Here is a 26,221-nt window from a genome sequence, read left to right as displayed (position 1 = left end):
ACACCGGTCCCGGTCTACGGTCTCTCAACTGGTCTCGGTGCACCTGTTTGGATGCTGGACTGCCAACCACAACCACAAAAACAAACATTGCAGCGGAGAATTGCTTTTGCAAAGGTTGACTTGCTGTATTTGATCGAGTTTTTGCACTGGATCTTAGCAGGTGCACTGATTTCCGCCTTATTAAAGAAATACAAGGTGTGCCTTAAGAATGTCACACGTGTGTGTGCGTGTGTGTGTGTGTATTAATGTCAGCTATTTATCTGAGAGGAGTGTACTATTGGAGAGCAAACAAAGACCCTGGAAGGACCAGTCCATCAGGTTAATCAACCAAACAAGTCAAACCACGTTCAGCATCAGAAAGTTACCATTTTAGGAGGAAACGTGACTTCACTTCATGATTGTGTTGATTTTGGCATTTTAACCAGCGTGCTCAGGTAGCCGGCAGGTAGACATCAATAGAAGTGCCGCTTCCTGTTATGCTTGTGGCAAAGACTGAACCCAACCACGAATCGTGACATCATACACAGGAAACGTTTACGACATCTTCGTGGCTTCTCAGGTTTTGGCAGTCATGCCCCCTTGGCACACATGAAGTCCGTGTTTGATATCTGGATGGCTGATTCGTTTCTTGTCACGCCGTGCACAATCTGGTGAGTGGTGACTCTCAAGACTTGCTAGGCTTACTCATGCACATGCACGTGGGTGTGCCCAAGAGCTGTGAGACGAAGAAGGCAGCCGCGACACCAAACGAGTTCGCCCGATTGCAAACAGATGTCGAGGAGAGGAACGTTTGATTGCAGTGAACACATCATTTGTCCTGTCAGGACCAGAGTGGTTTTGTTTGCGTTTAGCAGAGCGGCTTAGGAGATGTGCATCGGCAGGGGGAATACCTGCATTACCCAAATAGTTCCTCGCCTCACAGATGTGAGTAATGTTGCGTTTGGAAGCAAGTTGCATAGTATTTGGCAAGAAAGTTAAAAGATTTCAGATGCAGGAGAAGCAGACCACCAACATGATGTGCGTACTGAGTATAGATCGTGACTGAATGGCCTGAGGATGCATTCCATCAGTCACGTGCTTCCCTATGAACTTTACTGGTCTGGTTTAAAGAATCTTTTGCCCTGTAGAGCAGGGGTGTCCGTCATTTCCCCACTGAGGACCACATGCAGAAAAGTTGATGGATGCCGGGTCGGAAATTTGGAAATTTGCAGATATAATTTTTTTTAAATATATATATCTATTACAGTTAGTGATGTCCGATAATATCGGCCCCATATTGGCATAAAAATGCCATTTCGGTCAATATCGGTATCAGGTTTTTTCCCTATAATGAAAGCCCATATAGCCCTTGAAGTACCACAAGCAACGTTGCTGTCGCCATGCTAGTCAATACTTGAGCCGATGCTTTGCTTAACTGTGCTCGGGGCGGCAGGATGTAGTTGGTTGTCAAACCGCTAATGGTGAGCGGGGTAGCTCGTAGACATACACAGTCATGGAAAAAATGATTAGATCACCTTTTTTTCTTTAGTTTATTGCTCCAATGTAATGCCTGATACCACTAAAGTACATTGGTTTGGACAAATACAACGATGACAACAAATATAGCTCATGATAAGAGCTCATATCTCGCAACTTCCACGCTTTTCTTCAGAAAAATGACAAATGTACCTTTATATTTGAAGTATGGGAGGCATATTTAAGGCTTAAACCTGGATTGTGTAGCGAGTAAACAGAGGCAATTAAAGAGAGAAGGGTGTACATACTGTATGTGTGTCTATGTAGGAGTATGCGGAGGTCTCGGTTACAATGGTGCCCTTTGGCAGGTGCTGCAGGTCCATTAAAAGCAGTTGTGAGACACCCATCCCCCTCTGTATGACAGGATCGCTCCACTGTGTTTTTAAAACACTGAACCCACAGGCCGGTCTGAAGTCATTCTTAGGCCTGTGGGCCGCCAGTTGAACAGCCCTCATCATCCGGGACGGGAGCAAAATTAGGAAAGTGCTACCTTCTTTCGATGCTCAGTTCGAGAGTTCTTTTTCTCAGGCTTGTCACGTCCACCACTTGGCTCCGATTAGACCAGCGAAACTTGTGAAATAAAGCTCACAGTGTCATTAAAGTGTCCGAGGTGACACACCTTTGACCAATAGAAGCTGGCGCTATGAACTTTGTGTGTTTGTGCGTTTGGTGTGTTAGCCGTGGCGACGAACAGGAGCGCCATTCACCTTACAGGACGTGATTATTGCCTTGTAAACCTTTTTAAAACGTGTGATCAATTTACAGCAGGACACAATAAAACACTCATAAATTTAACAGTAAAAGTGAAAAAGACAAATCAGAATGAAGCAGTGGTTATTTATTGCTTCATTTCATGTCCTTTACATGCCGAATAGTGATTAGTTTAGAAATAAACATGCAATGGAAGCCAGCAAGGATTTATCCATCATTGCATGAAAACATCACGCCGTGATTGACTTCAGACATTTGTGGAAAGTGTTGTTATTTGACATGACGCTGATGGACATCATTTGTCATTTATCATAAACACCAGCGTGTACTCCCCCCAAGATAAGATAAGATAAGATAAGATACATGGAAAACACCGCGCTTCAGTACTTCGTCATTTTATTTTATAGTTCCATTAATATTAATTATAACAAACATCAGGGTGTCAGTTAAATAATTCTATAGGGATTAAGTTTACATGACACAGAGCTAATATGTCGTCAGTGACAGCTGATCAAAAAAATAAGACAGTTGCATGTGTCAAGTATATCATCGATAGCATAACATTTAGTTACCATGCACGGCCTTTATTTGTGTGGGTAGTGTCAGAATGCTAATGTTGACATGCTAACGCCTAGCATAATAGTGGTGTTTATATATGTGTCTAGCTATGAAATTGGCTAAAAATGCTACTGTGCTAATGTTAGCATGATAACATGTTAACGTTGGCATGCTAACACCTAGCATGATAGTGCTAAGTCTTTATATAAGTGTCTACCTATGAAAATGACTAAAAATGCTACTATACTAATGTTAACATGCTAGCAATGTGAACATGCTAAAGTTAGCATGCTAACACCTACCGTGATAGTGCTAAGTGTTTTTATATATATATATATATGTGTCTACCCATGAAAATAGCTAAAAATGCTATTATGGTAATGTTATCATGCTAGCTGTGCTAACGTTAGCATGCTAACACCTACCATGATAGTGCTAAGTGTTTGTACTTGTATATGTGTCTACCCATGAAAATAGCTAAAAATGCTAGTATGCTAACGTTAGTATGCTAGCGATGCCAATGTCCGCATGCTAGCACCTAACATGATGGGCTAAATGTCCCAAACGAATATGAACGTGTGCGTACGCCACTTTTTTTTTTAGGTCTGAATATATTTGTCCATACTCATATTTTGGGTTTCTGGCGTACGCAGACGCACAGTTTTATAAGCGAGGCCCCGGGTCTTTCTGTCCTGCTGGGGGTACAGACGAATCAAGAAAGTAGACCAGCCCCACACATCATCATCCATGCTGTTCCCATAGAAACCACATTGGCCTTAAGTAGCTAATCAATAAAGTGTTATGTCAAGGGGCTGAATGTGATTAGACTCCTAAATGGCTGTCAGTGTCATCATACGCGTCTTTATTGTAGACAGACATCCAACCCTCAGTCAGGATTGTACAGCATGATACGTTTTAACACACACAATCATTAATGCTTTTACTCAATGATGAAAGCTTCCCATTAGTGCTGCTGCTGCTGCTGCTGTGTTTGTGACTCAGTCAGCACACAAACATTGACGTAGTTAGTTTGGATGACAGGGAATCCTCGAGTAAATGATGCAGAGAGTGGTGGAAGGGGCTACAAACACAGTAAAGCACAAAAAATATAAATCTGCAGTACATTAGCCTCTGTTTTCGTTGTTTATTTGTTCCAAAAGGTCCGACCCCAACTAAAATGTTTGAAAACCAAAGACTTTTTTCCCTCAGGACGTAGTGTAAATCCAATTAATCCGCTTCACACAGTCAAAACATGAGCAAAAAGTGTCTTTTTATAGAGAACGTGCAGAAAGCAACAGCAAAAATACAGCAGTCTGTTGTACCGTAGCCGAGACGGTGTACGAGAGCCGAGGAAGAAGTTTGCTGAACATTTTTCTCAGAAGCTGAATCATACAAAAACTAGGGCGCTTGGAAATTGAGGTTTGGACTGTAATGTCCCCGAGAGTCTAGCTGTCAGTGTCCATCATAAAGCCTTTTATTAACTGTACAGGCAACATTTCAGCATTCTTAAGTGTCGAGTAAGTTCCGTCCTGCTGGTAAAGGTACCACTTGGAGTGTGATCATTAGGGATGCTCCCATCAGGCTTCAGAACTCATCCCTTATTGCAAACAACCTTTGAGACACTTTTCCCAACTGCGTGCTCTCCAGGCGTGTGTGTGAGCGACAGGAAGAAAAGCTCTGACTCGCATGGGGAGAAGTCGCTTGGCGTGTAAATCTCAAGACCCCGAATATAAGACGCCGTGTCTTTTTGAGACGTATGTTTGGGTGAACGTAGTGTTTAACCTGTGGGATCTTTCAGGGACAACATGGACACTCGTGAGCGTGAGCGTGCATGAGCGTGCGTGAGCGTGGCTCAGGTAGGAGTCGCCCGACAAAGGGCGACTTTGTTGCACACACTTTTGTTGTGCTGCAGCTGCCTGCAGATAAAAGGGCAGAAAAGGTGTCACGTGAGGAAGGCCGATTCTCCGCCGTCAGATAGTGAGTGGCTTAAACAATCAGGACTGCCTTTGTTTGTGGAGGGACATTTGATCCCCTCCTCAGCATGTCACGCTCCGCTCGTGTTTGCAAAGCACATGCGTGGGCATGAAGAGGTCTTATGGAGGATCTTTGACTAGCGTCTTTGCGGCAGTAATGTATCATTGAAAATATAATCAAACAATGAAATAGCCTCAAATTGGAATTGATTGCCTTTAGTGATGGGAATTTCGGCTCTTTTGAGGGAGCCGATTTTTTTGGTTCAGCTCCTTAGAAGGCGTCAGCTCTTTCAGCTCTCGAATGGCTCTTCAGGCTCTTTTGTTTCTTCACGCAGGCTTTACATCCCGACGTACGTGCAAAAACGGGGAAAATGACACACACGTGGCCCGCACGGATTTCCACACCCGCGGACGGCACGCAAAGCCGGCACGCAAAGGAAGAAAATTGGAACGCAGACTATCAGGAAGGTCGCAATGGCAAGGTAGAGGAGGAGTGCGTGACCTTTGCGTGTGTCGCAAGTTTAAAAGTACGTTGTCTACATTGCCCGACCATGGCAGCAGATCCTCCTGCGGCGGGCGGCTCCTCCAGCTGTACACTCTGATTCTCCGGACCTCCATGGACGCACATATCATATCCGGCATTAACGCGTCTTGCCTGGCCACGGCAGGCGGCTCTTCCCGCTGTACACTCTGGTCCTCCCACTTACGATAGCCGTGGGTGCTGTAGGAAGCCGGTACGGCCATCTTGCGATCGAAGTGAGCGGACTGCACGAGCCTCGTATGACGCCCACGCACGTACGTTCCGGGTGAGTAAAACGTACGGCAGCCTTACTTACATGAAGCGCACCTGGCACGCACGAGTCGCACGCCGCACTCACCATCTAAAAGCTACCAACGGGAGGCGAGCGTCACGAATCACTTGCTCACTTGTGTATTATTTGTGATACAAGTGACAAATCATGCATGGCTTTAACAGAAAAAAAACAATGGCTCGCTCACTTCAAAGAACCAGCCCTAAAGCCTCGGTCACAGGTCACAACCGCACCTACTTTTTTTTGGGCTGTGCGATTTTTGCTGTTCCCTAAGTTGCTGCGTTTTTTGGGGTTTTTTTTGCTCGTGGAGAACGTAGTGGTGGTGACCATGAAGGAGTAAGAGCTTGACACGCATTGAGGACGTACCAAATATCTGAACATGCGTTGGGCGCACTGATTACATACGTGGGGTGCACGTGGGGTGCACGTGTGTCACCGATGCTGTTCATTACTTTTATGGACAAAATCTGCAGGCGCAGCCAGGACCTTGAGGGGTTCCGTTTTTTTTGGTGGCTGCATGATTGGGTCTCTGCTTTTTGCAGATGATGTGGTCCTGCTGGCTTCATCGAGCCGTGACGTTCAACTCTCACCGGATCGGTTCGCAACCGAGTGTGAAGCGGCCGGGATGAGAATCAGCACCTCCGAGTCCGAGTCCATGGTTCTCACCCGGAAAAGGGTGGAGTGGCATCTCCGGGTTGAGGATGAGATCCTGCCCCAAGTGGAGGAGTTGAAGTACCTCGGGGTCTTATTCACGAGTGAGGGAAGGATGGAACGCGACGTCCGCAGTGATGCGGACTCTGCATCATCTGTTGTGGTGAAGAAGGAGCTGAGCCCAAAGGCAAAGCTCTCAATTTGCCCGTGCATCTACGTTCCTACCCTCACCTATGGTCATGAGCTTTGGGTCGTGACCAAAAGGACAAGATGGTGGGTACAGGTTTCCGAAATGAGTTTTCTCCATAGGGTGGCTGGGCTCTCGCTTAGAGATAAAGTGAGGAGCACTGTCATCCGGGAGAAACTCTGAGTAGAACCGCTGCCCCTCCACATTCCGAGAGGAGTGAGATGAGGTCGCTCGGACATCTGGTCAGGATGCTCCCCGGACGCCTCCCAGGGGAGGTGTTCAGGGCACGCTCGACACTCGGTAGGAGGCCTCGGGGAAGACCCAGGACACGTTGGAGAGACTGTGTCTCTCACTTGGCCTGGGAACACCGGGAGGAGCTGGACGAAGTGGCTGAGGAGAGGGAGGTCTGGGCTTCCCTGCTTAGGCTGCCGCCCCCCGCGACCTGACCTTGAATAAACGGTAGAAGATGGATAAAATATGCCTTCATTAGTCCCACACGGGGGAATTCCAGATGGGAAGGATGGAAGGGTGGATGGATGGGCGCACGACAAACTTAAAAAGGCAGCCGAAGGAGCTCGTCCAACCGGTTGTGACCTCGGCTAAAGAGCTGTTTCTTTCGCGACCGACACAATTGCCTTGAGGGCTAGCCACACGGACACGTTTTCAGCCCAAAACAGCAAAGTATTTTATGGTTCCAGACTCTCCTTCAGACGGGAACAGCGTTCTGGGTGACCTGAAACGATGATGTCACCGACTCACTGCCGCCTCGTCGCCGTCACATGACCAGAAGTGAGCTTTGATGACAAACCAACATAATATCTGAATAATTCGATGTACTTGACTCACCTCAGTCGACATTCTCCTCATATTTTGTGGTCTTATACTCCATAATGACTCACACTAATACCTCTTCTCCACGACGGACTTTCTTTCTTCTTCTGTGGTTTGGTGTGTTACATGGTTCGTGTGCGTGTGTATTCCACGGTTTTCGCTCAGCGATTCACTCTTGTGGAATGGTGATCATTTGCCAATCCCCAGATGTCACTTTATTTGTTTATTTACCGCATTGACTTTTCCCATCTGGAGTGAACAAAAAGGGCAATTACCACTTTAATACATTGCCAAACTCTTTATTTAAATATGGTATTTAATCATCATTTCGTCATTTTTCCAGAGCAGACTTGTAAGCTCCTTCTGTGGGTGAACTCTGCAAACAGTCTGACTCAACTTCGCTCCTTGTTGGGTCTTGTTGGATGGATCCTTATCAGCGATGTCATTTGATAAAATACAAACCTTTTCATGTTCTTACCTGCATGCTGCGCTACTACTCGCACTTGGGTCAGCCCCTCCGCTTGCCGCTATTCACAGCCAAACGTTAACTTTCATTTTGAATAATACCATTTCATGTCCACCAAAATGCACAATGGAAGCTTATCTTTGGAGTATGCATGCCACGGTAGCTGCGGATGCTCCTTAGGTGCCCGCAGGCAGGGAATCCACGTCGTTACACAACTATAACGTAGGTCAGAAAGCCTTTAGAAACACACTGAGTTAGTCATACTCTTCATTTCTGCATTTATTTCTTCAGCAACTGGGTTGACTAATTCTTTTCTCTAGAATGGGCAGGGAATGAGACATGGATGTGCTAACTCAATGTTCATTTGTGATGAAATGGTTGCATGACGGCCCATCTAGTTATTACTTCCGCAAAAAGCGTTATTATATTTAAAAAAAATAAGCAACTAAAGTATCCTTTAACTTCTTTGCTACCGAAGACGTGTTTATACGTTTTTATAATGCCCGATAAACGCCCAATGCCAAACACGTATTTATACGTCTTTTACGTTTTTTTGCGCGAGAGGCAAAAAGAGGTGATCACGCAATTGCACACTAATGGACGTCACTTTCAGAGTAGTTCTAAGCCATAAAAACGGCCACAAGGTGGCAGAAGTGCATTTGATAAGAGCTCAGCATGCATCTTCTGCATGTAAAAACACACTCGACAGCAAGGAGGAAGTGGAAGAGCGTGGAGGAGTGTGGCGTGCAGAAGGTTATGCATTGTGGGGAATTTTTAACGTGTGCACACCCACGTGCACACACACACAGTTCAGTTCCAAATGTGAAAATTGTAAATAGTTCATAGTATTATATTTGTAAATAAATGTATATTCTGATGTAAAACAATAGGGTAGTAATTATTTGTTTTAATAACAATGAATCGATTTGTATCACGATTCGTGGTTGCCGATACCATTCATGGACGATATTGGTTCATTTAGAACGACACAATTCAGTAACTTTAAATCAGTTCAGTAACGTTTTTGCCAAAAATCCAATAAATACCTGGATACTGGACAGTGCAGGTGCAGTTTCTTAGATTTCCATTGTTTTTTGTAAGGGAATTCAGTATAAATGATTAATAATGCTGACATACTTGAGAATAAATGATCAGTGAGTACAAAATCAGGATGAGAAGAGGGTGGTATAGTTTGCCATGATGACTTATTTACTTTAAACAGTGCGCAGGAACACAGTGTTTTCTACAACGTGGGCAAATGATGCTCTCAAAACGATGCTAAGATGGCCAAATCATGCAGTGTATGGGCCAAAGACCATCAAAGGTCCTTGTCAAGTCTTACCTGTGAAAGGGTATTCCCTGGGATTTGGTTTGGGCAGTAAAACGAGTCGAGGAATCTTCTCCGCTCCGACTCTTGCCACATGCAATGTAGCGGCGACGTTGACGTACGGCTCAGCGTGAGAAGAAGAAGCGAATCAACTGTGTTTCACAGGTCCACTACAACTCCCATGACCACCACATACCCGGAAGACCATGACGTCACAGACAGGCAGACTGAATCCAGTACAGTAGTACCTCGCATAACGTAAACCTCCTTTTACATAAATTCCACTGAACGTAAAGAATTTATGTAAAGTTTTTGCATCGTATTACGGAAGAAATTCCATAGAACGTAAAGCGTCAAGTCAGTGCAAGTTTTTTGTTTTTCAATCAACTTTATTAATGCTACAAATTACACTAATGTCGGTGCAAGTTCAGACTAACACTTGGTGACGCCTTCTGACGCTTCACGCTCTCATTGGCTGATTTTCGCGGCACCGCCTCCGCTCTCATCTCATTGGCTGATTATCGGAGCACCACCTACGCTCTCATCTCATTGGCTGATTAGCGGGGCACCGCCTATGCTCTCATCTCATTAGCTGACTTATACAGCAGGTCGTGAGTTTGTGTGAGAGACAGGCTTCTCCCTTCAACCTCCTTCCTCTTCGTAGTCGCCCTTAAACTAACTTAAACAATTAAGTTACAAATTAAAATTTTGCACACAGCATTATCGTGTAGTGCGTGTGCATTTGTCTGTGAGACCAGCTAACTCTTAGACTCTTTGAGTCGCGTTTCGACTCAGGCTAGTCCTCCTCCTCCTTCCTGCCTCCACTTGTGCTCCTGATCAAGACATCTCGTGAACGGTAGGATTGTTTTTGTTTTTCAGTTTTATTCATTTACAGTAATCTTATTTATTACTTTATTTTATGTTGGAATGTTACTCTACTATGTTTATGCTAATGTTTTCTTATATTTTCCCACCATATTTGGTGGACTTTGAATATTTTGAAGGGCCAAAGGGGTGAGTTTGGGAAGCTCTTGGAACGGATTAGGCTATTTACATGTACTTTACGCTTCCTATAACATAAAAACCCGATAACATAAAGGTTCTCGGAACGCATTATTTACATTATGGGGCGTCTGCTGTAACGATTAACGTCTTTATCATTAAAAGTGCTAAAAACCACACATTCATATAAAGCCTGCCTTGCTTGAATCCAATGCTTTGCTTCCTAGTATCAATTCAACTGATTGATTACCTTTTCAACTATGTTAGATTGATATATATGTCGTCCTGAATGGAAACTTGAGAACCCAGATTGATGTAGTTGAATCGTAGGAATATGAATCAATGTAGGGAATGAATCGTTACACCCGTATAAAACAATCCTTTTTTGTGTTGTTTATGTCGGTATAGTCGTTTAGATATTTGAGCTGTCACAAAAGCAAAAACATTGTGTCAAAGTGAAAGTTATACTTGAAATGTGTCTTTACACAAAAAGCTGGATTTCTCCCCTTTTTTAGTCAAGAACTGATATTTTGCTGAAACATACCTATGTTCTACTGCTAATTACTAAAGAACGGAAAAAGGTAGAAACCAACGTTTTTTTCCTGATGAAAGACAAGAGTCTAATGTTTCTTTTGGTAGGTTCCATGTTTATATCGCCATCCAACACAATATTCCGTGTGCCTTGAAAGATCAGTCAAAATGGTCTAAAATGGCCGCTACTGAAGGGGACGTCTTTTGAAAAATGGCTGGGATTGAATGAGTTAATTGTTCTTGTGTAGATGGTTTGGTTTGGTTTGGTTTAGTTTTAGATGTGCGAGGAGTTGTGGATGGTTAATGGTGAATGACTGCGAGGCACAGACTCTACTTTTCCAACGCAAACCATCTGTCTTCTCCTGAACTCTCAGTAGAACATTATTACATTACCAAATAATAAAACCATATTGATCTTTCTTAAGTGTATTTCTTGTGGAGCCTCTCCAGGAGATGCTGCTGACAGCCTCCCACTGGCCCTTTAGGTGTTGTTTTTTCAATTAAATTTGATATATATCTATATTATATTATTCTTAGCATTATATTTGACAACAATATATAGTAATATATATATAATAAATTGCAAAAATATAATACAAATCTATATATTATTACATTATTATTTTAATGAAATTGTGCTCAAAAAATGAAGGAAATTGGGGGGGAAAAACAACCAAAATTGCACCACAGGCAAATTTTTAACAAACAACATTCTCCGATGAATGTAACTAAGAGTGCGGGCAAGCACCTTTTGTGTCCAATCTAGCCTGCACTATATTCTCAGTACATATATGAGCCAATAAAAGCTGGCTGAGATACACATGGCTGTGAAATGCAACACCCTCACATCAAATAAACCGTAGGAGAAGCAGAAACGTGGCCGTCATCCGTTATGGTGACACACGCAACGGCAGACATGCAGTCTTCATGCGGCCTCCAGACAGTTACTGCATCTGTCATAGTTCACCTCCAATCGAGCATCTCAGAGGGGGGGAATTGCAACAAAATAATACATAAGTGTTTTTCCCCCACAGGAAATCATGGAAAGAATCATCAGTCTGTCATAGAACCCTTTTGAACTGAAGCGTTTTGTATCCTTGTTAAAACATACTGCTGCAGATGAACTGAAGATTCATTTACAAGCTAGCAAGCTAGCGACGACACAGCAGACATGGCAGAGCAGCACGAATGAGATTGATTGACAAGAGATTCAAGAGATTCAAGAGAGTTTTATTGTCATGTGCATGGTAAAACAGCAGTTATACCATGCAATGAAAATCTTATTCTGTTCATTCTCCCAAGAAAAGAAAGAAAACACAAGAAAGAATAAGAACATAAGAAACATAAACACATAAACATATATACCAATAAATTAAGCAACAACAACAGAAGAGACATTAATACAGATATAAATAAATAAATAAAGTGCTATGAGTGTGTGCGTGTGTTGCGTGCGGCGTGTGCGAGTGCTTCGTTGAGAAGCCTGATGGCCTGTGGGTAAAAGCTGTTTGCCAGCCTTGTGGTCCTGGACTTCAAACTCCTGTAGCATCTGCCTGACGGTAGGAGTGTGAATAATGAGTGTTGTGGATGTGTGCTGTCCTTGATGAGGTTGTGTGTTCTGCGTAGGACTCTGGTTTTATAAATGTCTTGCAGTGAGGGGAGGGCTGTCCCAACAATGTTCTGTGAGGTCTTGATCACCCGCTGGAGTGCCTTCCTATCACGTGTTGTACAGTTACCGTACCAAACAGTGATGGAGGCGGTAAGGACACTTTCGATAGTGCATCTGTAGAAGCAACTCAGGATTGTGGTGGACATGCCAAATTTCCTCAGTCTTCTCAGGAAGTACAGTCTCCTTTGGGACTTCTTCAGAATTTGTTGGGTGTTGTGAGACCAGGTGAGGTCCTCGCTGATGTGTGTGCCAAGGAACTTGAAGGTTTTCACCCTCTCCACCTCAGTCTCATCAATAAACAGGGGACTATGTGGCTCCTTTTCCCTTGTTCTTGGGTCGATGATCATCTCTTTAGTCTTATCTGTATTGAGAAGGAGATTGTTATCACGACACCAAGCTATGAGGTCCGCCACCTCTCTTCTGTATGATGTTTCAACACCACCAGTGATCAGTCCGATGACTGTAGTGTCATCCGCAAATTTAATGATGCTGGTGTTGTTCTGGGAGGCCACGCAATCGTAGGTGAAGAGCGTGTAGAGGAGTGGACTCAGCACACACCCCTGTGGGGTCCCAGTGCTCACAATTCTTGAGCTGGATGTGCGGTTGTGGACTCTGACTGACTGGGGTCTGCCTGTGAGAAAGTTAAACACCCAGTTACAGAGGGAGGGAGACAGGCCAAGTGTGAGGAGCTTATTTGTGAGTTTGTGGGGGCTGACTGTATTAAAAGCAGAGCTATAGTCTATAAATAGCATTCTGACGTATGTGTCCTGGCCCTGTAGGTGAGAAAGGGCTGTGTGGATGGCAGTGTTGACTGCATCATCCGTGGACCGGTTCTGGCGATATGCAAACTGTAGAGGGTCCACAGTTGCCGCCGGGATGCTCTTTTTGATGTGGGTCATGACTAATCTTTCAAAGCACTTCATAACAATAGGAGTGAGTGCTATAGGGCGATAGTCATTCAAGCAGGTCACGTTGCTCTTCTTGGGTACGGGCACTATGGTGGTGGACTTAAAGCAGGTCGGTACAGATGCTTGTGCAAGCGACAGGTTAAATATGTCAGCAAGCACATCAGCTAGCTCTGATGAGCAAACCCGAAGTGCACGTCCTGAGATGTTGTCTGGCCCTGCTGCTTTTCGTGGGTTTGTTTTGTTTAGAACCCTGCGCACATCAGCTGATGTCACCATGAGAGGTGAGTCCTGTGTGCTCCCCAGGTTCAGCCACCCTCTCTGCTCATCAGGAGTTTGGGTGTCAAAGCGGGCATAGAACTCGTTCAGCTCATCTGGAAGTGTGGTTTGGCTGGACGTGGCTACGCTACTCTGCTGTCGATAGTCTGTGATGTGCTGGAGCCCCGCCCACATGCGCCGAGGGTCTGAGGTGGAATAGTAGCCCTCCAGCTTCTGTCTGTACTGTCTTTTGGCCTCCCGTATGGACCTCCTCAGGTCATATCTGGCCTTTTTGTAGTCATCAGCGGTGCCCATGACAAATGCAGTCGAACGAGCACGTAGCTTAGCCCTTACATCACAGTTCATCCACTGTTTTTGGTTAGGGTATTTCCTGTAATACTTGGTGGTGCTAACAGTCTCTATGCATGTGCTAATGTAGCCAGTAACAGCAGAAGCATATTCATCCAAATCAACAGTACAATCTTCCCTCCCCGCTGCAGTTTTAAACACATCCCAGTTTGTGCAGCCAAAGCAGTCCTGAAGTACTTGATCAGTTTCTTCATTCCACACTTTAACTGCTGTACGTACAGGGGGAGCTTTTTTAAGAAGTTGTCTGTATGTTGGATAAAGGAATATAGAGATGTGGTCAGCCTTTCCAAAGTGGGGTCTTGGAACAGCCTTCAAAGCACCTTTCATGTTGCTGTAGACTTGGTCCAGGATGTTATTTTCCCTTGTGGGAAAGCTCACATGCTGGTAATATTTGGGGAGGACAGTCCTGAGGTTACAGTGGTTGAAATCGCCAGATATATGTAAACAGCAGTTAAATACACAGCGCTAAACTCACGAGGTAAATAAAAAGGTCTGCATTTCACCATCAGCAGCTCAATGTCCTGCGAGCAGTGCTTTTCCATCGTCTGTACGTCTGTGCACCACCGTTTGTTTACGTAAACACAGACGCCGCCACCTCTGTGTTTACCAGACGCTAAAGTCCGATCTCCCCGGTAAGCAGCAAATGATTCCAACTGGATCGCCGAGTCCGGTATATCCTCCGTCAGCCAGGTTTCTGTGAAGGTGAGGACACAGCATTCCCTGATCTCACGTTGAGCTGTAATCCTTGCTCGTAGTTCGTCCATCTTGTTTTCAAGAGAGCGGACGTTGGCTAGCAGCAGGCTTGGTAGCGGTGGCCTCGTCGCTCTAGCTTTTAGCCTAGCATGCAGGCCGGCTCGCTTGCCTCGTTTACGCCTCGGATGCTTTGCTCGCCGGGTATTCAGCTCACCGGACCCGCAGGCTGCTGCGTTCTCCCGGCGCAGAAGAAAGGCAAAGTCTGAGAGGCTAAATGAAAGTTCATGGTGAACCCTGCCGATGTTCAAAAGTGTCTCCCTGTTGTAATGTACTGCGTGAGTGTGTTGAATGTCCAAAATGAACAATAAAATAGCAAAAAATAGAAAAACACGGGAGAGTGTCACAGAGACGTCTGCCACGGAGGGCGCCATCTTGTAGACAATGGTCTACAACCAATCAGGACGCAGAAAACAATAGGCGGCGCAGACAGACGAGAGGGAAGAGACACTCAACTTCCCACAATGCAATTCTTCTTAAAGGGCCAGGCTCCACCTGTAACAGCGTTCATACGCAAAACAGCGAATCCTTAAAAGGTGAGCGAGGGAAAGCTGCAACTCGATGACAAAAGATAATCGAGGATTTTCTTTCTGCCTGGAGGAATCGCTTACATCACCAACGCGCTTCCGTCACCCACGCAGGGGACGAAGAGGGAAGCGGATGGAACAGGAAGATTGAAGAGGCGAGAGAATGCGACAAGACAACGAAAGGAACGAAGGAAAACAAGGAATAAAGTTGCAATTTTTGCAATTTTTGAACAACAAACAGACAGAAAATGTGTCTCGAGAGCAAGTTGAACACCGTGACGTGTCTCCGTTGTAACGCGGCGCTTACATACCACAACGGTGATGTGTGGCAACTTATTACCATGGTAATGTGACTTCATACAGGCTTTATTTCATCTGCAAAAACACAGCGCTGTGATGGAAAATAAAAACAGTAATCATTAGCTGCTCATTTCTAGCAGACAACACTGGGTCATGGAACAAGGAAGTGGATGTCTCGCTCACTTACTGTAGTCGAGAGTCATGTGTTCCACGACAGGTGCCTTCATTTGACTTTGAAGACTGCAAAAAATCAATATCTTATAAAGAATATGTGTCTTATTTGTATACTGAGGATTTATAAATAAATAGTAAATAGTCTTGGTAAAGTCTATTACCATTATTATTTCTGATTATTTCTCTCCTTTTCCAGTCTGGGGTGGATACATTCATCTACACCAGACTTTGTCTTTGATTTCTCTCAGAATTAGCCAACACATTTCTTAATATCCGAACATTCCAAACTATTTTTTTGTGTTGCATTGGTAACTTCACCAGGACTGAGTCAACAGAGACTGAAACAACAAAGACCGTTAAGAGAAAAAAAACAGCAAACAAAGTGGAAATAATTACAAGCAGACACTGTGGAATGTTTGGTGGTTTGGGGATTTTAGTGAACCCTGTCAGATGTTTACCAGCAAGAACATGCAAACATTGTGGTGGGAATGACCCCCTCCCTTTTCTCACTCCTGGCCTAAATATGCCGAATGGCCACAACTTTAGGTACACCTACACGCGTTCTTCTGCCTCATAATGTTACGTTATTCTCATAAATTAGGACTTTTCCTGTTTGAGTGCAACATTTTTCTCTGAAAACTTTTAATTTATTCTTGCAAAATTACTGCTGATCTTGACATTTTGTTTTTTTTTTGTTTTTTTTTGGTTTTCTTGTTAAATTATATTTTTTGGGTCAATAAAAAAAACAACAAAAAAACAAATTGGCCTCTGGGCCACACTTTGGACTCCCCAGCTTTAGTCCCACAACAATAATTGCAGCTAAGGAAACCTCACCAAAGTGTACACCAAGAATGTATTTTTTTTGCTCTGGAGCCAGAGTAACGAAAAATCGAATACAAGATTAACGTAGCATGTAGACTAGGTCCCGGTTTGATCTTCCGGATCGGGATCGGCTTCTGCCACAAGATCCTGCCGGTCCGTTTGATACCAATACGACCAATACCAATACGTCTCAAAGCTGGTTGCCACTCGTCGACTCCCGCCACCCGCAAGAAGAAGAAAAGGCAACATCACCATGCAGACATGTCAGCGGTGTACCGTGGTGAAGTTGGTTTCACATTGGATGTCGGATATTGGGCTCCGTAGGTCCAGCGGTAGTTCCCCCTCACTGTGCCCGGACTGCTGTGTCATGGTGCGGGGAGCTCACACGGGAAGTGCCGATCTATCCTCTGGTTTACACTTGGGACTGTCAATACATTAATATGGTGTTGAAGAGAGTTTGTTTAAATAAGTCATATATTCTAAATCGCACCACAAATTGATGTATAACCATGTCAAATGATTAGGCCTACCCTAAAAGTATTTTGCACACCCATTTTTTCCAGTTTGATCCAATTTTTATTGGATTAGGGACCTGACTCACAGAGGTTTGTTCCAAAAGCCCAACATTATTGTTGGTCATGCTGTGGAATAAAAAAAGCACATTCAGCAATACTTTGCTTGCATTCTTTTTAATGCTAATTTCATAAGCATTGTCAATTCCACAAATTCATGTTCGTAACGGAAGGTTATGTTTAAAAAACAAACAAATAATAAATGGCTCGTCCCGGATCGGATCGGCAAGACTATTAAAAAAAATCGTATTTGATCTGAAGCCAAAAAATGTGGATCGGGACATCCCGGATGCAGACCACTGGTGTTAGCATGACCTGTTGGCAAATGATGACTGTGAGTTCCAAAATAAAGAAGAGTCGCTGTGACGGGACGTCAACTGAAGATAAAGCCAATCCAGTCCAAGGATGAGCTGCCTTTCCAACTTTATGAATGCTCTGTTCTCATTCCCTAACGATGACTTTATTCATGTGATTGGAGTTCATTGTGAAACTGTCATGAAGGCCACCAAAATATTAGAACATTGGGAAAAAGTGTCCAATAGAAGCCAAGAGACCGCGTTGGTGTTCTTGCAGTGATGAACTGCCGATTGAGAACCACAGTCTGTTGCAACCACGACGTGTTATTTTATATTCAACACATGCCGCAGCTTCCCTTTTCACATTCCACATAACCCACTTTCAACACCCACTGGGCTTTCACACGATTTTTTTATTTCGTTTTTGCTGTTGTTTCCAGTTCCTCTTTGCTCTTCTCACACCATGTCTTTGTGTCAGTTTCCACATCACAATCAATGTTTGACCCTTCTTTAGTCCAAAACATGCCTTGTTAAGATGTCACCCAGTTGTTTGCTTCTTTTATGCACACAATGACGAATGCGTGCCTCCGTGCCTCGTGTTTTGTTAATTTGCATTCACATCACTCTTCTTCTTCCCACGAGTGTCCATTTTGTGTCTAATGAGGCCAGGTAGTGCACCGCAGCAGCCTCAAGAGAGAAAAAGCCACTAATGGACATTTCAGACCTCGTTTTTATTGTATTTCAGACCAGAGCCTCGTTCTCCCCCAAAGACAAAGAGTCTGAGCACGCACACGCACGCTCGCGCGCACACACACGCTCACGCATGCAGACAGTACTTTATTGATTGAGCTTTCAACTGGACGTGACTGATCTGAACCTAAACCAGATGATCAACGAACTTCCAGCAACTACTGCATCAGAAGATGAGGTAGTCTTGCCTCATGCAAGGAGGTCTAACACAGTGGGGGGGGGCTGAAGGTGATATCTAACACTAAAGTACTCAAATTTACAGACAACAAGGATTTTTAGTCCGCTCGCCTTTACAGATTCTTTCCAAATCCGTACGGTTTCAATGATGTCGCTGGGCGATGGGATTAAGCTCCGCAAACCGGCTACGCTACTCTGGGATCTTATTGTGCGCACTGACATCATTTGGGGGAGGACTGGTGCCCGGCACGTTTTCAAAGGGCAGTGTTGGCCCCCTGCAGTTTTTATCTGTCCAAAAACAATGTTAGACTACATTAATGTAGACGGGTCAAGCACTCGGACCGAGCTGAACACGGCCACTCACGCTGCAGCCTATTTTCCTTTGGACCGCCCACAAGCTCATCGAATGGCTCTGCCGTTTCTTGCTAACGTGTGATTGGCCGTCCCCGTTACCTTGGACGGGAAAAAACTCTACCAGTTTGTGTCTTTGGTTAGAGGCGGTATTTGTATTTTATTATTATTATTATGTCTTTTTATTTATTTTTATATTTACATGAAATGAATGAACTGTGCTCCCAACTCCCTTGACATCATGAACAAGTTCCTTCCGAGTGATTCTGGGCTGGTCCCTCAGATTTCTCACAACCACAAGGGGAACTCTTGCACGGATCTGTTATCATGTATGTTAGTGCCGTGCGATACCGCTGAGTTCTTCTCCGATTCGACACACAGTAAAATTCAGGCTGGTATCAGCGACGCTGATCCGCCACCGACACTTTGTGCGAGTGCACCTAACGTGTTGGGTGCATTTAAAAAAGGGGTGTATTTCAAACCATAAAATAAAGAACATAACACATCAGATTCATTTATTTGAAACAACTGTTGATGATATACAGTACATTACCTCCAACGACTGAAGTATCAAAGTATCGATATTTTTATTTGAGAAGCCTTAAGATCTGGTATCGGAGGCATAGATATTTCAGTATGGATCCGCACTTCACTAATGTGTGTTTTCCATTTTGATTATCGGGCCGACGGAGCGGCGCTTTATCGGCAATCTTTGCCGGTGCGGTCCTTTGAGAGCTCTTTGTCTTGTCTTGCCCACGGTGGTGGTTTTTCTGTATTTTGTGTCGATACCGTGTGGCTCTGTGTTAAAATAAACCAAGCATAAAAACTCACACACCGGTCAAGTGTTTGCTAACTAAAACTTTGTTCAAAGCCTGAATTTTTCACACCACTCTGGTAAGGTATCTAAGGGATTGTGTACGTGATGTGTGGAAGCAGGAAGTGTCTCCTTCTTGACTGACTCTTGTAAATGATCCTCACTAAAAGGCGGTAATGCAGCGTGCGCTGTTTAACGATCGGACAGTCAAACAGAATCAGGAAGTAAAGGAAGAGTCCTCCAGGGCCCAGAGATGGGGAAATTACAGTCTAGGTTGCATCGCTGCAGACATCCATTAGCGCGCTGTGTTTCTTAGAAGCTGCCGCGGCGGTTGCCATCAGCCGCTGTGACGATCACGTCTATGATGTTTACAAGGCAAAGAGGGGCCAGGCGCACGGACCCGTCTGAGACGCTCCTGGGGTTTGTCATGGTAGATGAAGTGATGGGGTGAAATGACTCAACGGTAAAATGATGAGACCCGAGCGTTGGTTCATGTGTTTGCTGATATAAGGGTGCTGCGCGTGCAGTTGCTACGCACAATAGCATTACTCACTGGACGCATCATTAGGTACACCCACATTAATCACATCCGTGATAAAACGCCGTCAGAATAATAGAAGCAGCTCCGGCTGTGATGCAGTGCAGCTCTGCAGTCACTCCTCAGGCGCTACAGTATCTTTTTAAATCAAGTCAATGAGTTACCGATATTATTCGACCTTCAAAACTCAGTGGATCGGCAGCCGATCGGATCAGGACGTCCCTACTTACTTCATACTTAATAGCTTTAGCTTATAACATTTATTTACCGTTGATGACCGTTGATGTACTACACTGCTGATGGGGGATGTCATGCAACTTCATGTCAAAAAATCCCAACTATCCCTTTCAGTTTTCACAACTAACACAACTTTAAGCTAACTGATTATTTTAGGGGTTCTTTTTGAAAACATTTTATTTTCTGTTAGTTAAAATGCTTGTCTTCCAACATATAATATATCCCTGTGTCATTATTTATACACTTTAGTTTTGTATACACGGTTTCAAAGCTTGTAAATAGTTAGCAAAGCTTCTAGTCACGTGTGAGTTTTTAAATGTTATCCAACAGTACAAGAAATGAGTTGAATGGACGTCTCTTGGACATGCAGTCGTATTTTTGGATGAAGGTGGCTGATGACAGGATGATAGATGAATTTTACCAATTTGCAAAAGCACCACGTCAGGCCCTCTCGCTTGTTTCATAGCTTGTTCCTTCACCGCTGTAACGTCGCGCCTGCAACACATTCATATCCTCATGTTTAAAGACAGTCTGACACATCATCGCTTATGTCCCCGTGGCCTTTGGCGCTGGGAGCAGACAGCCGTGATTTGTGTCCTTCTCCGCGCGGCTTGGAGGACCATAAGAGGCAGGGTGGCACGAGGGAACAGAAGCAACAGTGGAGGGTGGCACTGCTCATCAGGAGGGAAAAGCTTTCTGCCAACACTTGATGATGAAGTTTAGGTTGACACGGCTCGGAGCGCGGCAAAGCGCTGCGTATTTGATGGCCGATTCACCATCATGCACCAACGATGCCACTGGGGTGCTTTGCTTGGCCACACTTGACACCGAAAGTCTGCTTTGTTTGAGGAGTGTTCTGAGCACCATATACTTCCCCCTGGAGCTCAACCTGGACGTGTCGTAATCGTAACCATCACCTTTCACGATATAAACAAATAAAAACACCCAAAATTGTCCACAAAGTCCACGATACTCTCACTTGTGCACGAGCACATGTGCATGCAATGAACTGTATGTGTCATATGATGAACTCATTCAATCCCAGGCGTTTGTCAAAAGACAACCCCTTCATTAGCGGCCATTTTAGACCATTTTCACTGATCTTTCCTTCGTGCACAAGCACACGCGCATATCATAAAATACTTGTGACTGCTCCTCTTGCCAGTTATTAATCACCACCGCCCTCTTTCACAAGAGAAACACATAAAAAGTCCATAATACGCTCACTCATGCACGAGCACATGCGCGTGCACAATAAGGTATGCGTCATTGAATCCCCCCCCCCCCCCCCCCCCCCCCCCCCCCCCCCGCCGGTTATTAATGAAAACCGCCACCTTGCACAATAGAAATGCAGATAAGGACTCCAAATAATCCACCAAGTCCCATACCCTAAAATGAATGTGATCACTCCACCTGCCAGTTAGTAATCATGATCGCCACCTTTCACAAAAGAAACAAATAGCCTCAAAATAGTCCACAAAGTCCATGACGCACTCACTCATGCGCGAGCACATGTGCGTGCAATATACTATATGTGTCATGAAATGAATTAAATCCCTCGTCCTGCCAGTTACGAATGAAAACTGACGCCTTGCACAGTAGAAATAAATAGAAAGACTCAATATAATCCACAAAGTCAAAGTCCATGGTGCGCTCCTTCACGCTCAAGCACATGCAACATCGACCACATATCATAGACAACCACCAGTTATTGAGCGTAAACTCCACGTATCACAATAGAAACAAATAAAGACTCAAAATAATCCACCAAGTCCATGCTACGCTCACTTGTGCACGAGCACATGTGTGTGCAATATAATTGCATGTGTCATTTATATAAACCCAGAAAACCTTGTTAGAGGGTTTTTTAGAGGGCTTCATAGTCCAAATAAGTACGTCCCATGACGTGCCATGTTAGCTGGCTCATGCTAACTCCTTTTTGTTTCACATAAGGATTGTGGATGATGGGCAAACTTCCACAAAAAGTGCACTCTTCCTTGAAGTTAACATGATGACTTTGTAAAAAGCAGAGGTCCTAGCGTCGATCCACTTTTGAGGCGTGAAAGATGGCAACTCTTACGGTTCGCAAGTTGCGATGCCAGGGAGGGATTGCTATTGTCTTGTTGTTCCGCCTCCACCCACTTCTCAAGGATGACCACATCCATGCGCCTGAAGCACATATTGAACATATTGTCTGTTCTCGCTCCCTCTGTTCCTTCTCCGTCGCCACCCTATTCGTCGTGGGACGAGGCCCTAGCAACAGGGAAACATTTTGGCCAGCGCAACAACACTCCATCATGCGTTTTTTTTTCGTGGAGGTTATGGAGATCTGTTGTTGGAGAAGAAGAGTGAGGTGAGAAAACGTCTTCACGGGCCAGCTGTGGTCCGTCTCCGAGCTTCCAGCTGCTGCTGTCTTGCTGACTTGTGGAGTTTACTGCCACTGCCAGGCTCTTTGCTTGGCTACAGACCAGGAAAATACTGCTATTCCCCATTTATTCTTCAGTATTATTCAAATGAGATCTTGTTCTGCCACCGTTAATGCCGCATGAACGTCAAGAGAAGCTCTGCACATGTCACAATGTCACATCACTGCAGAGGTCTTTTGCATGGGTGAGTGCCACATTTTGTGTGACGGTGACGAAGTATTTGATGAAAAAAAAGCTTATTCTGGAGCAACAACCACATTTAAAAGCTCAGCTGAGCGCTTGGCAAGTAGTCAGGATGAGCGGCTGACTGGTATTTTTCTCGCCTTTGATTCCAAAGGCACAGGGTTGGATCCCCGGCGCAGGCGGACGGGTTACACTTGTAATTTATCCACTTGCACCATGGATATGATATACGGTATACAAACACATGTCTGCAGTGCAACATGTTTTATTATGTATTGTGTAAAACTGAGAGAGGAACAACATCAAATTAAAAGCCCAAAGTGAATACAGAGCCACCACCCACCACTACCAGCCTGGAGTTTGTTTTTCAGAGAGAAGATTATGACGTCGCTGTTTGACGTGTGTGCTAGCAACCAACAAGTATGCCATTAGCTCATCAAAACTTACCTTAATGCTTCCCCACATACTGTAGTATCAGCATTTGGGACCAAATATGGGGGGAGGGAAAAATGTGAAGAATACAGTATAGTAGTCAATCCGTGCAGCCTGGGAGCAAGTTAGCGCAGTCCTCAGAGAAATAAACAAGCAGGAGTTAACATACACTTAAGTTAACATATCCAATGTTTAATTGTTCATAGTTCATATTGTTGTTACAGCTGGACTACCCAGCATGCCTTGCGGTTAGGTTAGGGTTAGGATAAGGGTTTTAGTTTTTGGTTTACGGTTATGTTTAGCGCCCTCTTGTTGATTTATGTGGATTGCTGTGGATGTGTTGTGTTTTCTGAGCAAGTATGTCGTTTGCCCACCAGTTGCTGGCACCAGCACGGCTCAATCATTGCCCCACTATTTGAGAAGTACTTACATTTCTAACAGCAAAGTCACTCCAACGTCTCCTTTCTGTCGCTTCAGATCGCCGGCTTCATCAACGCCATCCGCCCGTTTTGCGGCGACCACGAGAACCTGACCGCCTTCCGCTTCTACGCCTTCAACCCCATCGTGGACCCCTGGGTCTTCATCATCTGCCGCAAGTCGGTCTTCCGACACCTGCGCTCGCTGCTGAGCTGCCGCTTCAGCAGAGGAACCGGCGAGAAGACGCCGGCGCACTGCGCCATGTCCGTGCCCCTGGAAGATCACGTCCGGTGCAACTCTCTCGACGTGACGCAGCGTAACTTCTCCTCGGGTTTACCGGCGTCGCCCAGCAGGAGTTCGCCGCCGTGCAAGTGAAGGAGGCTGCGTTAGTGGTGAGACATCTCCAAACCGAGGTACACAGACTTGGACTGGAGACTAGTCAGTAAGAGTTTCTGCTGCAAGTCGACTTAGTTAGCACTAAGCACCGAGTCATGTGACCATGAATGGCTAACATCCTGTACATTAGCCTTGCCCACTATCAGGTATTGAAACCACTCTTCTATCTTCCAGTTTGTGCTGGTGTGCCTAATAAAGTGGAAAGTGGGTGCATACACGTACAGTAATATGCACGAATGTTTACACTTCCTTCATTACGATTCGCGACCAAAGACGAAGCGCGCTCTGCTATGACTTTTCAGCATTGCGCAAGTTCCTATTTATATCAGAAGATGGCGTCTTCTTCACGCGTCTGGTGTCCAGCCAGCGCCACGTTCCGCCTGGGCTCAATCCACGGTCCGCACGATGAGAGTCGGCAACGTTAGCCGTCGGGCGAAAAGCCTGAGCTCTCAACTCGATGTCCAGTGCCATAGTGAATTGAGTACAGCGTTCTCTCTTTCTATCGCAGTTCACCTTTCGCGGACTCGCTGTTTTGCGGATTTTGTGCAATTTTAGTTTTTTTTTTTTTTTTTATGCAGCATGTGAACGCTGTTACAGGCTGAGCCTGGCCCTTTAAGAAGAGTCGCTTTGTGGGAAGTTGAGCGTCATAGTGTATATTTTTTTTGGACCGTGGGAGGAAACCGGAGTACCCAGAGAAAACCAACGCATGCACGGGGAGAACATGCTAATCACCAGACAAGCACGCAGCCCGGCCGCATACAATCACAGGTATTTTTTTCAGCCTTATTACTAACTGGCAGGAAATCCCGTGAGATCTTCTTTGGACCGTGAACCGCTTGGTACAATTCCATGCAGTACATGAATTAGGCGTCTTCCCTGTTCTTTCGCACCACATGCAATATGGCGGTAACGTCGACGTATGATTCAACGCTCAGTGCGGCGTCTACGTCACACGAGAAGCTCACACACATGCAACATGTGCACCTCCCCGACTCACTAAACGCCGTGAGCCCACGTCAGGTTCATGATTCACTTGTCGGCCCTCTCATGCCTGCGTTGGCTCGTGAGTGTAGTGAGTCGAGGTTCGCCAGCAGCTCAGACAGGAACAGGAAGTGGAAAGGAGGATTTGAGGCCATTTATACAAATGCAGTTGGAGTAACAGTTGCACAATTAGTGCCATGTTACCCGGTTTCCTTTTTAATTTAGCTAGCGGCAGCAAGGTAAGTGAACGAGTTAACAGAGACGAATACCCGCGAGTCAGTAAAAAACGCTCAAGTTTTCAACGACTCTGTCAATACTCGACCATCTCCACGGCCTGACCCTTCAGGCGGTTTTATCGGCTAACTTTCACACAGCTGCACTAGCTGGCATGCGTTACACTTGCAAGTGCGGTTCGGTTCACTCAAGCTGAAAGTGTGAACGCCACACGCACCAAACACGCCAACCAGAAATGCTAAATATGTAAGACAAAATACATTGGAAATGCTGTCTCTCTGCTGTGTGTGTGCGTGTGCGTGTGTGTAAAACATCGGCGCTCTTCAAAAGTATATTTTAGAAGCTTTTTGTGGCAATTTAAGCTGGTAAATATAGCTGAATATAAAAACATTTCAACCCAGCAGACAACATTTTGGTACAGTGGAACCTTGGATTTTGTGATTACCATAAATTCCGGTGTATTAGCCGCCACTTTTTTTGTAAACATATACAGCGGTGCAGCCAATTTATGGCTAAATCCTAATCCTGTGACATCTTTACTTCAGAACTACTACTAAATGCTTAAATACTGTGCCGCTTGCGAGTCAGCGAGGAAACAATAGCTCTTTCTTTGGCAGGAGCCAATCACGAGCTATCAGTGCACTCACACCGAGCTTGTCAACCCAATGGAAGTCAGTGGAGGTCAGTATATCTACCGGTATAACATAACCGTCTGACTCACCGTGTCATCTTTCAAAGAACAATTTACTAGCAGCACTAAATTCATTACACAGTAACTTAACTCAAAAGGTGTATATCCAAATATACAAACATGTCCCAATAAGACTTTAAAATAAAAAAACATTTTAAAGTTTTCCCATCAGGCATTGCTTCTGAGCAATGCATTAATTGAGGCGCTGCAATGACGTCAGCTTCCCTCTGGACTCATCGTCCTCCTACGGCCTCTCCGACCACCACCAAACATTCACTGTGTTCCGTCAAGGTGGGTGAAGTGTCTTGCCCGGGCACACAACGATAGTGACGAGCATCGAACCGCCAAACTTCCGGTTTCTGGACGACCCGCTCCACCTCCTGAGCCG

General features: G+C 44.9%; 1 protein-coding gene across 3 annotated transcripts in view; it reads left to right on the top strand.

Annotated features, from left to right (window-relative positions):
* Positions 1–25,985, top strand: part of ptgir (prostaglandin I2 receptor) — a 30,277-nt gene extending 4,292 nt beyond the window's left edge. For all 3 annotated transcript variants that reach the window (XM_054795066.1, XM_054795068.1, XM_054795067.1), the window contains one exon: positions 23,592–25,985. In XM_054795066.1, the coding sequence (XP_054651041.1) occupies positions 23,592–23,906 (315 nt within the window). In that variant the 3' untranslated portion in view covers positions 23,907–25,985. The remainder of the gene's footprint in view (positions 1–23,591) is intronic.
* The last annotated feature ends 236 nt before the right edge of the window (positions 25,986–26,221 follow it).

The sequence above is a fragment of the Dunckerocampus dactyliophorus genome, chromosome 12 (genome assembly GCF_027744805.1).
Source record: "Dunckerocampus dactyliophorus isolate RoL2022-P2 chromosome 12, RoL_Ddac_1.1, whole genome shotgun sequence".
NCBI lineage: Eukaryota > Metazoa > Chordata > Actinopteri > Syngnathiformes > Syngnathidae > Dunckerocampus > Dunckerocampus dactyliophorus.
The sequence above is the reverse complement of the archived record's forward strand: the minus strand, read 5'-3'. Positions and strand labels throughout refer to the sequence as shown.